General features: G+C 47.1%; 1 protein-coding gene across 1 annotated transcript in view; it reads right to left on the reverse strand.

Moving 5' to 3' along the window:
• Positions 1-14,882, reverse strand: part of ERN2 (endoplasmic reticulum to nucleus signaling 2) — a 40,131-nt gene that overhangs the window by 14,048 nt on the left and 11,201 nt on the right. Inside the window, exons 3-12 of the mRNA XM_075318144.1 lie at positions 8,271-8,304; positions 8,012-8,084; positions 5,577-5,649; positions 5,337-5,459; positions 4,949-5,050; positions 3,578-3,839; positions 3,222-3,300; positions 2,575-2,722; positions 2,130-2,248; positions 854-1,039 (exon numbers count right to left, since the gene is read on the reverse strand). Of these exons, the coding sequence (XP_075174259.1) occupies positions 854-1,039; positions 2,130-2,248; positions 2,575-2,722; positions 3,222-3,300; positions 3,578-3,839; positions 4,949-5,050; positions 5,337-5,459; positions 5,577-5,649; positions 8,012-8,084; positions 8,271-8,304 (1,199 nt within the window). The remainder of the gene's footprint in view (positions 1-853; positions 1,040-2,129; positions 2,249-2,574; positions 2,723-3,221; positions 3,301-3,577; positions 3,840-4,948; positions 5,051-5,336; positions 5,460-5,576; positions 5,650-8,011; positions 8,085-8,270; positions 8,305-14,882) is intronic.

Below are 14,882 nucleotides of genomic sequence, written 5' to 3' on the forward strand. Positions count from 1 at the left end.
TTTAAGCCATATCCATTTTGTAAGACGCACCCCCATTTTACCAGGGCTGTGGAGTCGGTAAGCCAAACCTTCGACTCCGACTCCGACTCCTCAAATTCTCTTGCACCGACTCCGACTCCGGCTCCGACTCCTACATATATTGCTTATAGTTAGGTGAAAAATTTATTGTAGTACATGAATATGTGTATGTGAACATCAGACATTTAATAATTTTTATGATACAATAATCAAGATATTTGGATAGAACATAAAATATATTTATTGGAATACAACTTTAGAACACAAAAAACTGTAATAAATTGTAAATATGTAATACACTATGTAATATACAGTAGATTACATATATATCTTGTGTGTATATACACTGTATACATATATATATATATATATATATATATATATATATATATTACATATTTACAATTTATTAGTTTTTTGTGTTCTAAAGTTGTATTCCAATAAATATTTTATGTTCTATCCAAATATCTTGATTATTGTATCATAAAAACAATTAAATGTCTGATGTTCACATTGTACTACAATAAATTTTTCACTTAAATATAAGCATTATACTAAATGTTATTATTTAGTAAAATATTCAGCACATTCTGCATTGCACTCCTGTCCCCAATTTATTATATATTTTAGGAGTCGGAGTCGGTGCATTTTATACCGACTCCGACACCGACTCCACCAAAATGAGCTCCGACTCCGACTCCACGACTCCGACTCCACAGCCCTGCATTTTACCCCTAGTTTTGGAGGATAAAAAGTGCGTCTTACAAAGCAAAAAAATACGGTATATCCAAATAACTGATAACAGAGAGCAAAAGAATGGATCCAAGCTACTTACCTTGGGAAAAGTGAACCCAAAGAGCACCCATCCTCCAAGGAGTAGAGTGATGATGCCCGTGACCAGCAGATTAGTTAATGTAGAGTCTGGAAGAACGATGCCAGCTTCTTCTGGGGTCGTTTCCATCTTCACTCGCCCTTCTGCGTCACCCTGGGGGGATTCTCCTTGATTCTGAGGGGTCAGAAACTACAGGGAGATTAGACGATGGGTAAGATATCAGTCAATAAATTGAAACCCTAAGGCTATGTGCACCCAGATCGAGTTACTTTGCTTAGTTTTCGGAGCGGAAACTGGGGGAAAACTCAAAATTTTTGAAGAGTTTTGAAACTTTCCAAAAACTCCTTGAAACACTCTGTGTGCACAAAGCCTAACCGAGTAGTTTCACAAGAGAAGGAATTACTATAGATTTTTCTTGTGGATTTGCACAAGTAAAATCTGCGCAGCATACATAATGGGCGGCACGGTGGCTCAGTGGTTAGCACTTCAATCTTGTGGTGGCTCAGTGGTTAGCACTGCAGTCTTGTGGGGGCTCAGTGGTTAGCACTGCAGTCTTGTGGGGGCTCAGTGGTCAGCACTGCAGTCTTGTGGGGGCTCAGTGGTCAGCACTGCAGTCTTGTGGGGGCTCAGTGGTCAGCACTGCAGTCTTGTGGTCTGTCAGCGGCTAGCACTGCAGTCTTGTGGGGGCTCAGTGGTTAGCACTGCAGTCTTGTGGGGGCTCAGTGGTTAGCACTGCAGTCTTGTGGGGGCTCAGTGGTTAGCACTGCAGTCTTGTGGGGGCTCAGTGGTTAGCACTGCAGTCTTGTGGGGGCTCAGTGGTTAGCACTGCAGTCTTGTGGGGGCTCAGTGGTTAGCACTGCAGTCTTGTGGGGGCTCAGTGGTTAGCACTGCAGTCTTGCAGCGCTGGGGTCCTGGGTTCAAATTCCACCAAGGACGCCATCTGCAAGGAGTTTGTATGTTCTCCCCGTGTTTGCGTGGCTTTCCTCCCACACTCCAAAGACATACAGATAGGGACTCTAGATTGTGAGCCCCAATGGGGACAGTGTTGCCAGTGTATGTAAAGCGCTGCGGAATTAACAGCGCTATGTAAATGAATAAAATTATTATTATTATTATCCACAAAAGAAGATTCGGAGACCAGTTGGGGACACAGGGAGCAGTACAGAGGGTAATTGACAGGTGATTATGGTTTTTGGGGGGCTATGCATGGTGAAAACAGAAGAGTACCAGACAACCCCTTTAACAGATGATGGATATCAATACTCTGGAGTATACTTACATCATCAAATAGGGTTCTGGGTGTAGGTCCTCGAATGATCGTCTCTGTATCCCTCCTCAGGGTCTCTGGAAACGCTCGGAGCATGGTCGTGTGAACAACGTGAGGAACTTCATGGTGTCCTTAATGGAAAAAAAATGAGATATTTTATTAGAAGGGTGCGATAAAAAGTCTGCAAAAGGTCAATAGACAGAAAGAGGGTCCATTCAACTAACATCTATAGACACAGGGCTGATTGGAGGCTTCTGGATAAGCATAGGAGGGGTACTCATGCTTTAAAGAAGCGAAATGGAGAGTAGTACTGCCTCAAAAGTAACCAACTAATACTGCTATACAATGTCGTAATGTGCATAAATAATAGTGCCACACATTGAACATAACTGTAATACCATCGCTATGCAGTGCACACATAATAATGTTCACAGATCTGCCCATCCCCTTCCATTACCTATAAGCAGCCATTGGTTTGCAGATACAATGCTCCCAAGTGGGTACTTGACATCTGTGGTGGGCGTTACATCAAACTCCGTAGATTCCTTCAGGGTAACATCCTTAGTCGTGGGACCCTCTATCCGGGCCAGCGTGATTCCTCGAGGCTAGCAGTTAAAAAAAAAAGATATAATATATTACAAGAACGAATATCAAAAGGAAAATGTAAAATATCTTCCAATGTACATGAAACGTGTAAATACTAACTTTAAATGACAACACGTTCAATGATATCATAGGAACAGAATGTAGGACCTGGTCCTGCCATGGGCACGGACCATAGTCCAAAAATTTCAACCCATCCCCAGACATTTACTAATGAAAGTGACAAACACCACAACAGTGGCAATCTTGCAGGCTGTATGGATAAATGTTTTGGAGGCTGAAATTCCTGGACCGAGGTTGGTGCCCATGGAGGTACCCCCCAACAGAAATACAAAAACGCAATAAACTGCCACATTGTGAGCAGACCTCTAATTACACAGTAATAAAACTTGTACTTACCATGAAAAGTCAAGAACTGTTTGAAAACTCAGTAAAACTTTAACCTTTTACAATATGTTAACCCATGATGTAACAAAGAAAATGCAGGGAAAGTATTCTCACCACTACAGAGACTCCTTCATGGATCAGCGATGTGGAAGCATAAAATCCACTTTCATGCTTCCCCACATACAGAGACGGCCTGTAAAGACATAAGTGGTCAAATATTAACCCAGTTCACGCAATATAGGTGAAAATGGGACCTTCATTGATCACCTATGGGAAAACCCAGCAGTAAGTGTTCATTTTTCCTGCAGCACCCCCACAGGAGAAATGAAGAATTACATGGCGCCCATGAAAATTAATTGGCATAGTTGTTCTGAGTCCTCCTCAAAGTACTCACAGCAGATGAAAGTACTCACAGTAGATGGGAGTACTCACAGCAGATGGGAGTACTCACAGCAGATGGGAGTACTCACAGCAGATGGGTCTTGGTGCTGCTCAGCTCCTGCACCGCTTGGTAGTTCCATTTGAGGAGACGCATGTCCTGGGAATTAAACGTCAAGTAACGGAGGGTTTCCAGCGCGACATTAAGATGCGGGATCCGTCTCAAGCTGTCCTGGTGCCACATGAAAAGTCCGACTATTGGGGATCCATAATTCTGCATCCATAACACTTCTCCGCTCCCCTGGTCGGCGGTCACCAGCATCCCATCTCCAGTGGAGGCAAAGTGAGCCATCTCTATGGGAAAGAAACAAAACTCAGATCTGCTCCCTATTTGCCCATACAGTCTGAATATAGGTAACAAGTAATAAATATACAGTGTGTCCACCCATATCCTGTCCACCGCCATTACCTTGAGAACGGCGGAAGCTATAGGCATAGAAGTGGTGTCTAGGTATAGTAAAGTAGCCAAGTGCTGCGCAATGAAACCACCTATAGCGCCACCTGGTGGAAAACAACGGAGTTAGCCTTTTTATCTCGGAAATGGAACGAGATAGAGAAAAAAAAAGTGGATTACAAAATTGTAGGGCATCATCAATTCAATACGAAGCGACACCTTGCATACAGAAATGCTATGATTAGAATGTGTAACACTCACAAGGCTGCGGACGTGAAGCGATACCTCATGGAGACCTTCCTACAAGTCATTGGGTATGGTGGCTGTGTGGAGTGGCCTCCACTCTCACCTGACGTGACCCCATTGGACTTCTTTCTGTGAGGTCACATCAAAACAGCAGGTGTATGCGACCCCTCCACCAACATTGCAGGACCTACGACCACGTATCACAGATGCTTGTGCAAACGTGTCACCTACCATATTGCACAAAGTGCAGCAAGATACAGTATGCTGTGCAGAGGCCAGATGTGCATTGCAGCTGACGGGGGCCGCTATGAGCATCAAAGTTAAATGAGCGCCATATGCGTGACCAGCATTCAATATTTTGGGGGGTCATGGGCTTCATATCATAGCATTTCTGTATGCAAGGGGTCGATTCATATTGAATTGCTGATGCCCTACAACTTTGTAATTCACTTTTTTTCTCTATCTCGTTCCGTTTTCAAGATAAAAATGCTAACTCCGTTGTTTTCCACCAGGTGGCGCTATAGGTGGTTTCATTACGTAGCGCATGGCTACTTTACTACACCTAGACACCACTTCTATGCCTATAGCTGCCGCCGTTCTCAAGTTAATGGCGGTGGACAGGATATGGGTGGACACACTGTATAGTCTCCATGCCAGAAACCCCCCAATCAGTGACTTCCAGATCTCAAGAGACTACAACTTCCAGCATGTTGGGAGTTATAGTTTTGCTGGAGATCAATCCTGTTTGTCGTACTGTACTCACTGTATTCATAGTTCTCGTCACACGGATGAGCAGAGTAGTCGTGGAAGGTGGCGTTCCAGCGCAGTTCACGGGATTTTGTGTCAAACATTGTGATCATGTATTCTGCAAGGCAAAAACTGATGGTTATCACAAAAAAAGACCTAAAGCAATATGACACAGCAAGTATAAGCCTGGAAAAGGAGTTTGGGGGTCTTATATTTCTTCCCACTGCACCATTAATTTCTATGGACGTGGCTGTGCACCACCGCTGCCTGTGCACCACCAATCCACCCACAGAGTAGACTTCTTAGAATTGATGAGGGACCCAGCCATCATATTCACGGTGATATGTGTATTTAGTAGGAAAACCCCTTTAACATACACATTACATAAATATTTTAAAACTCACGTGTCCGTCCTATGTACAGGAGAGGACTGGAAGGACACAGCCCATCAGATGAGTCCGTGGACAACGTGGTCTGCTTTTCTCCTGACTGTGGATCCAATACAAACCAGGAATCCTGCTTCTTCCCTATCCAGAATGAATCATAGGTAGATACTTAATAATGATCAATATCAACCACCAATGTGGCCCTAAATGTGTCCACACCCAAATTGCATGGATGTATACACACATCACTGGTATTACCTGTATACAGGATTCCATCAGAGCTGCGGCAGGGGGAGGACTGGACTAGTTCCTGGATGGTGAATGGTAATTTCTAGGGAATATGGAAACATATGTTACGCACACAATAAAATCCCATACAAGGATGCCTCTAGGATCTGTATATTGGCCTCAACCCACAGCTAAATGTACAAATCAGAACCTCATATAAGACGCGAGGATTTTCACTTTCCTTTCTATATTACTCTTCAGCTGTAATTCACTAAAAACCATGGTGACTCAAAAGTTCCTGGTCCTGCCATGGGCACCAACAATAGTCCAAAAATGCCATCCCCCCTAGACATTTATTGGTGCAAGTTACAATAACAGTTCCAATCTAGCAGGTGAATCTTTGGCATGCAGTATGGGTAAATATTTTTATAATAAGTACAGTTTGGAATGTTTAGTGCTGAAGTGCACATTTGGTGCTGGCTTTTTGTTTTTTCTTCATTGAATTGGTCGGTGGTTGACCTCCACCTTGCTATGCACCCCAATTTGGGATGTATTCCATCTGTCTAGATTTTGGCGGTTGGTGACTGTTCACATTAAGTCATCAGGCTTTGTCCACAGGCTATTTACTTCATGCAGCATTTGCTTGGACCTGTCCCGCCCACAGCCATGACTCAGTCATGGGTACGGGATTGAAATAGACCAGGTGAGTGCTGCTAAGAGCAGTTCTACTATTCATATGTGAGGCCGTATGGCACATTTTATAAAAATATTTTAGTGTAGGACTTGCCTCAAATGAGATTTGCCGTGGCGTGGCGAGGCAGCTCAAGAAATTGCAATTTTTTGCCAAAAATCTCAAAATTTTTATAATAAGTACAGTTTGGAATGTTTAGTGCTGAAGTGCACATTTGGTGCTGGCTTTTTGTTTTTTCTTCATGGGTAAATATTTGTAGGTAAAAAATTCTGGGCCGGGGTTGGTGCCCATAGCGGTACCCCCAACAAATGAATAGATACCTATAATTACACATTAATAAAACTTGTGCTTACCATTTTATTATTATTATTATAGCGCCATTTATTCCATGGCGCTTTACAAGTGAAAGAGGGTCTACGTACAACAATCATTAACAGTATATAACAGACTGGTATAGGAGGAGAGAGGACCCTGCCCGCGAGGGCTCACAGTCTACAGGGAATGGGTGATGGTACAATAGGTGAGTACCATGAGTGCTACCTTATTCCTTTCCCCCAAAATGTACAAGCTTCCATCGTGGTGACTATAAAAGTTCTCGGTCCTGCCATTGGCACCAACAATAGTCTAAAAATTCCATCCCCCCTAGACATTTATTGGTGCAAGTTACAATAACAGTGCCAATATAGCAGGTGAATCTTTGGCATGCAGTATGGGTAAATATTTGTAGGTAAAAAATTCTGGGCCTGGGGTTGGTGCACATAGCGGTACCCCCAACAAATGAATAGATACCTATAACTACACATTAATAAAACTTGTGCTTACCATTTTATTATTATTATTATAGCGCCATTTATTCCATGGCGCTTTACAAGTGAAAGAGGGTCTACGTACAACAATCATTAACAGTATATAACAGACTGGTATAGGAGGAGAGAGGACCCTGCCCGCGAGGGCTCACAGTCTACAGGGAATGGGTGATGGTACAATAGGTGAGTACCATGAGTGCTACCTTATTCCTTTCCCCCAAAATGTACAAGCTTCCATCGTGGTGACTATAAAAGTTCTCGGTCCTGCCATGGGCACCAACAATAGTCTAAAAATTCCATCCCCCCTAGACATTTATTGGTGCAAATTACAATAACAGTGCCAATATAGCAGGTGAATCTTTGGCATGCAGTATGGGTAAATATTTGTAGGTAAAAAATTCTGGGCCGGGGTTGGTGCACTAAGCGGTGCCTCCAACAAATGAATAGATACCTATAATAACACTTGTGCTTACCATTTTATTATTATTATTTATTATTATAGCGCCATTTATTCCCTGGCGCTTTACAAGTGAAAGAGGGTATACGTACAACAATCATTAACAGTACAAAACAGACTGGTACAGGAGGAGAGAGGACCCTGCCCCCAAGGAGGAGAGAGGACCCTGCCCGCGAGGGCTCACAGTCTACAGGGAATGGGTGATAGTACAATAGGTGAGTACCATGAGTGCTTCCTTACTCCTTTCCCCCAAAATGTACAAGCTTCCATCGTGGCGACTATAAAAGTTCTTGGTCCTGCCATGGGCACCAACAATAGTCTAAAAATTCCATCCCCCCTAGACATTTACTGGTGCAAGTTACAAGCACTTCAACAGTGCCAATCTAGCAGGTGAATCTTTGGTATGTAATATCTGTAGGTAAAAATTCTGGGCCAGGGTTGGTGCCCATAGCGGTACCCCCAATAAATGAATAGAGAAGTATAATTACACATTAATAAAACTTGTGCTTACCATGAGACCCTCTTTATTCCTTCCCCCCAAAATGTACAAGCTGCCATCACTGGGGTCCGGCAGGAAAGCTGGTCTATGATACAGAATATATCAGGTTTAGTCATCATGTGCCTTGCTGGCTGTTTAGAGGCTAAAATGTTAAATAACATGCATCCTATGATGCAATATTAGTAAGACAAAGAGCTTTGCTACTGTATGGTACATCTCAGGCTATGGAGAAAGCTAAAGGGGCGACACAGACGTGTGACCCTAGACTTACTCTGACACATACAGCGGCACTTGTATCACAGGATCTGAAAGAGAGGAGAAAATACAGGGCAGATGTAATTAGTAAAGGCTTATTGGATACAGCATGACATATGGTACATTTCTCGACTAAAGCACAAGAAAAAATGGTGGCAAAAACAACAGGTGCCCCCAAAAGGGGCACTCATCGCAGAAAGATTTATAAAACTCCTAGATAGAATTTTCTAATTTATACCATAAGAACAAAACCCTAAAAAATAATTACGGAATCCCAGTTTTTTTTTTCTTCCACCCTATTGAACTGAATAGGAGCATAGCTGCAGTACCCAAGAATGGCCACTACACAGTATATGGCGCTGTGCTGCTCTGGATCGGTACTTTGGGGACGCTAAGCGACCTCTATACTAATTATAGGGTGTCAATACCAAAATAGATTTTGGTTGAATACCCCTTTGTAGACAAGAGCCTTCCCGTATGGTATACAATAAACTGCTCCATGTATATCCAACCCGTTGTCCATCTTTGGAGTCAATTTTTGTTTTTTTTAATCTCAAGTACAAATATTTGAGGGTAAATATAAATTTCGCAATTGGGTTTAATTAAAAACGTTGCACCGTTTAAACTTTGATGTGGTCTGTGGTCATAAAGCAGTTAAAAGGAGCTAGAAAAAGCTAAAACTCAGACTGAGCTCACTGACAGATTCTCAGTTAACTCATTTTGCAGTCAGCATAAGACAGTGCAACTTAGGAAATATAGAAAGCAAGATTTTTAAAGAAACCCAATTGCAAAAATGATTTTTAGACACAATTACATGCATTTAGGTTTAAAAAAAATGTCCCCAAAAAGGTGGACAACCCCTTTAAGTAGATTTGTGCAGACAGTAGAAGTCGCGGCAGTCAGTCTAGATTACCGCCTGCATCCGTCATTGGCGGCAGTTGTGGGTACAGAGTCAGGAAACCATGGAGCTGTTGAGAAGCCGAGGAGGCAGCGATGGTCGCTGGGGTGAATGGAGGCGACGCATTGTGTGTATTGTTCTCCTGACAACAGGAGGGAGGACGCTGTGCGAGGACAACACCGCAGACCATAACCGTGTGCAGACATCCCAGAATTACTCCACATCACTGACCGTGCCAACAAAGCAGAGCAGAGCAACCCAATATAGGAGAAAAGGACTGAGCTGCAGTACCGGGCACCACCACAACTCACTGTGCGGCGCTGTACACAGGCCCCTATAACCTTGTGAGGTCTCAGGTGTTAATGCATCTGCGTAAACCAATAGTAAAGAAGGGAATTTTGTTTACTTACCGTAAATTCCTTTTCTTCTAGCTCCAATTGGGAGACCCAGACAATTGGGTGTATAGCTATGCCTCCGGAGGCCACACAAAGTATTACACTAAAAGTGTAAAGCCCCTCCCCTTCAGCCTATACACCCCCCGTGCTGCTACGGGCTCATCAGTTTTGGTGCAAAAGCCAGAAGGAGGAAAAAATTATAAACTGGTTTAAAGTAAACTCAATCCGAAGGAATATCGGAGAACTGAAACCATTTAACATGAACAACATGTGTATACAAAAACAGGGGCAGGTGCTGGGTCTCCCAATTGGAGCTAGAAGAAAAGGAATTTACGGTAAGTAAACAAAATTCCCTTCTTCTTTGTCGCTTCTAATTGGGAGACCCAGACAATTGGGACGTCCAAAAGCAGTCCCTGGGTGGGTAAATAATACCTCATAATAGAGCCGTAACGGCTCCGTCCTACAGGTGGGCCACTGCCTCCTGAAGGACTCGCCTACCTAGGCTGGCATCTGCCGAAGCATAGGTATGCACTTGATAGTGTTTCGTGAATATGTGCAGGCTCGACCAGGTAGCTGCCTGACACACCTGCTGAGCCGTAGCCTGGTGTCGCAAGGCCCAGGACGCTCCCACGGCCCTGGTAGAATGGGCCTTCAGTCCTGAGGGAACCGGAAGCCCCGAGGAACGGTAAGCTTCGAGAATTGGTTCCTTGATCCACCGAGCCAGGGTTGACTTGGAAGCTTGTGTCCCTTTACGCTGGCCAGCGACAAGGACAAAGAGTGCATCCGAGCGGCGCAGGGGCGCCGTACGAGAAATGTAGAGTCTGAGTGCTCTCACCAGATCTAACAAGTGCAAATCCTTTTCACATTGGTGAACTGGATGAGGACAAAACGAGGGTAAGGAGATGTCCTGATTGAGATGAAAAGGGGGATACCACCTTAGGGAGGAATTCCGGGACCGGACGCAGAACCACCTTGTCCTGGTGAAACACCAGGAAAGGGGCTTTGCATGATAACGCTGCCAACTCAGACACTCTCCGAAGTGATGTGACTGCTACTAGAGATAATCCTGAAGACGCTAGGATCCAGGACTCAATGGCCACACAGTCAGGTTGAGGGCCGCAGAATTCAGATGGAAAAACGGCCCTTGAGACAGCAAATCTGGTCGGTCTGGCAGTGCCCACGGTTGGCCGACCGTGAGATGCCACAGATCCGGGTACCACGACCTCCTCGGCCAGTCTGGAGCGACGAGGATGGCGCGGCGGCAGTCGGCCCTGATCTTGCGTAACACTCTGGGCAACAGTGCCAGAGGAGGAAACACATAAGGAAGCTGAAACTGCGACCAATCCTGAACTAAGGCGTCTGCCGCCAGAGCTCTGTGATCTTGAGATCGAGCCATGAATGTTGGGACCTTGTTGTTGTGCCGTGACGCCATTAGGTCGACGTCCGGCACCCCCCAGCGGCAACAGATCTCCTGAAACACGTCCGGGTGAAGGGACCATTCCCCTGCGTCCATGCCCTGGCGACTGAGAAAGTCTGCTTCCCAGTTTTCTACGCCCGGGATGTGAACTGCGGATATGGTGGATGCTGTGGCTTCCACCCACAGCAGAATCCGCCGGACTTCCTGGAAGGCTTGCCGACTGCGTGTCCCACCTTGGTGGTTGATGTAAGCCACCGCTGTGGAGTTGTCCGACTGAATTCGGATCTGCTTGCCTTCCAGCCACTGCTGGAACGTTTTTAGGGCAAGATACACTGCCCTGATATCCAGAACATTGATCTGAAGTGAGGACTCTTGCTGAGTCCACGTACCCTGAGCCCTGTGGTGGAGAAAAACTGCTCCCCACCCTGACAGACTCGCGTCCGTCGTGACCACCGCCCAGGATGGGGGTAGGAAGGATTTCCCCTTCGATAATGAGGTGGGAAGAAGCCACCACCGAAGGGAAGCTTTGGTTGCCTGAGAGAGGGAGACGTTCCTGTCTAGGGACGTCGGCATCCTGTCCCACTTGCGTAGGATGTCCCATTGAAGAGGACGCAGGTGAAACTGCACGAAAGGGACTGCTTCCATTGCTGCCACCATCTTCCCCAGGAAGTGCATGAGGCGCCTCAAGGGGTGTGACCGACCTTGAAGGAGAGATTGCACCCCTGTCTGTAGTGAACGCTGTTTGTCCAGCGGAAGCTTCACTATCGCTGGAAGAGTATGAAACTCCATGCCAAGATATGTCAGCGATTGGACCGGTGTCAGATTTGACTTTGGAAAATTGATGATCCACCCGAAACTCTGGAGAATCTCCAGAGTAACGTTGAGGCTGTGTTGGCATGCCTCTTGAGAGGGTGCCTTGACCAGCAGATCGTCTAAGTAAGGTATCACTGAGTGACCCTGAGAGTGGAGGACCGCAACTACTGTAGCCATGACCTTGGTGAAGACCCGTGGGGCTGTCGCCAGGCCGAACGGCAGTGCCGCGAACTGAAGGTGTTCGTCTCCTATGGCGAAGCGCAAGAAGCGCTGATGCTCTGGAGCCATCGGTACGTGGAGATAAGCATCCTTGATATCGATCGATGCTAGGAAATCTCCTTGGGACATTGAGGCGATGACGGAGCGGAAGGATTCCATCCGGAACCGCCTGGTCCTTACGTGTTTGTTGAGCAGCTTTAGGTCCAAAACAGGACGGAAGGACCCGTCCTTCTTTGGAACCACAAACAGGTTGGAGTAGAAACCGTGACCCTGTTGCTGAAGAGGAACCGGGACCACCACTCCTTCTGCCTTCAGAATGCCCACCGCCTGCAGAAGAGCCTCGGCTCGCTCGGGAGGCGGAGATGTTCTGAAGAATCGAGTCGGAGGACGAGAGCTGAACTCTATCCTGTAACCGTGAGACAAAATGTCTCTCACCCAACGGTCTTTTACTTGTGGCAGCCAGGTGTCGCAAAAGTGGGAGAGCCTGCCACCGACCGAGGATGCGGTGTGAGGAGGCCGTAAGTCATGAGGAAGCCGCCTTGGTAGCGGCACCTCCGGCGGTCTTTTTAGGGCGTGATTTAGACCGCCATGCGTCGGAGTTCCTCTGATCCTTCTGAGGCCTTTTGGACGAGGAGAATTGGGACCTGCCCGCACCCCGAAAGGACCGAAACCTCGACTGTCCCCTCCTCTGTTGGGGTGTTTTTGGTTTGGCCTGGGGTAAGGATGTTTCCTTTCCCTTGGATTGTTTGATGATTTCATCCAATCTCTCACCAAACAAACGGTCGCCAGAAAATGGCAATCCAGTTAAGCACTTTTTTGGAAGCCGAATCTGCCTTCCATTCCCGCAGCCACAAGGCCCTGCGTATTGCTACCGAATTGGCGGCTGCAACCGCCGTACGGCTCGCAGAGTCCAGGACAGCATTAATAGCGTAAGACGCAAATGCCGACCTTTGAGAGGTTATGGACGCCACTTGCGGCGCAGACGTACGTGTGAGTGCGTCAATTTGCGCCTGACCAGCTGAGATAGCTTGGAGTGCCCATACGGCTGCGAATGCTGAAGCAAAAGACGCGCCGATAGCTTCATAGATGGATTTCAACCAGAGCTCCATCTGTCTGTCAGTGGCATCCTTGAGTGAAGCTCCATCTTCCACTGCAACTATGGATCTAGCCGCCAGTCTGGAGATTGGAGGATCCACCTTGGGACACTGAGTCCAGCCCTTGACCACGTCAGGGGGGAAGGGATAACGTGTATCCTTAAGGCGCTTGGAAAAACGCTTATCTGGACAAGCTCGGTGTTTCTGGACTGCCTCTCTGAAGTCAGAGTGGTCCAGAAACATACTCTTTGTACGCTTGGGAAACCTGAAACGGAATTTCTCCTGCTGAGAAGCTGACTCCTCCACCGGAGGAGCTGAGGGAGAAATATCCAACATTTCATTGATGGACGCAATAAGATCATTCACTATGGCGTCCCCATCAGGAGTATCAAGGTTGAGAGCGGCTTCAGGATCAGAATCCTGATCAGCTACCTCCGCTTCATCATACAGAGAGTCCTCTCGCTGAGACCCTGAACATTGTGATGATGTCGAGGGGATATCATAGCGAGCTCGCTTAATCGGTCTGGGACTGCGTTCCGTGTCAGAGACCTCACCCTGGGATCCATGAGACACCCCGGGAGGACATTGCTGTTCCAACTGAGGGGGACCAGGGGGCAATGATTCCACAGTGCCCCTGGCTTGAGATGCCGGCCTGGACTGCAAGGCTTCTAATATCTTAGCCATAGTCTCAGAAAGTCTTTCAGTAAAAACTGCAAACTCCGTCCCTGTCACCTGGACAGTGTTAACAGGTGGTTCTCCCTGGGCCACCCTTAGCAGAGGCTCCGGCTGAGAAAGTGCCACAGGGGCCGAGCATTGCACACAATGAGGGTCAGTGGAACCTGCCGGCAGTATAGCCGTACATGCTGCACAGGCAGCATAGTAAGTCTGTGCTTTGGCACCCTTGCTATTTGTGGACGACATGCTGTTGTCTCCTCTGAGCAATACAGGAGGGTATATAGACAAAAATCAACAGTGCACCATACAGTGTAAAGTATAGTCTATAATCATGTAATCTATAAGTACACTTCTGCACTAGTGGGGCCAGCACCACAGGTGCTGCTTACCGCCTTCGCAAAGCGGTTGTGTGGGCACCAGAAATCCTGCCTGGGTCTCTTTGAGCTTGTCTCTCCTCTCCAGCGTTAGCAGAGCTGAGAGGAATGGCTGCCGGCGTCCTGAGGAGAGGAGGGAGCCGTGGGCGTGACCCAGAAAAGTGCGGGAACTGGTGCCCCACTGTGCAGAGTGAGGGGGGTGGAGTATGCAAAGCATGCTCCAGCCCTCAGTGCTGCCGACCTGTACAGCGTCCCGCCCTTCCCCTGATTGGCAGGGCTGGGGGCGGGAAGAAAACGAGACTAGGCCGCAAAAGCCGGGGACTCGAGTTATAAGCGCGGCCGCCGTATAAGCGCGGTCGGCGCGGAAGTCCCCGGCGCACTAACAGTCCCAGCCGCGCCGTAGTGATAACCACGGCAGCGGCGGTCAGCGCGGCAGTCCCCCTACACGAACACACTCAGCGACGCTGAAGTGTGTAATGGCACAAACGCAGTCAGCGCTGCTGTCCCCGGTGCACTAGCACACCCAGCAATGCTGGAGTGTTGCTGTGCGCGGTCCCCACGGGGACACAGAGTACCTCAAAGTAGCAGGGCCATGTCCCTGAACGATACTCGGCTCCTATCCAGCAGGCTCCTCAGGAGCTGTGGATGGAGCACGGTCTCCTGTGCCTGGAGACCGAAAGGATCCCACTTCACCCAGAGCCCTAATTGAGGGATGGGGAAGGAAAGCAGCATGTGGGCTCCAG

Source organism: Anomaloglossus baeobatrachus, chromosome 7 (genome assembly GCF_048569485.1).
Source record: "Anomaloglossus baeobatrachus isolate aAnoBae1 chromosome 7, aAnoBae1.hap1, whole genome shotgun sequence".
NCBI lineage: Eukaryota > Metazoa > Chordata > Amphibia > Anura > Aromobatidae > Anomaloglossus > Anomaloglossus baeobatrachus.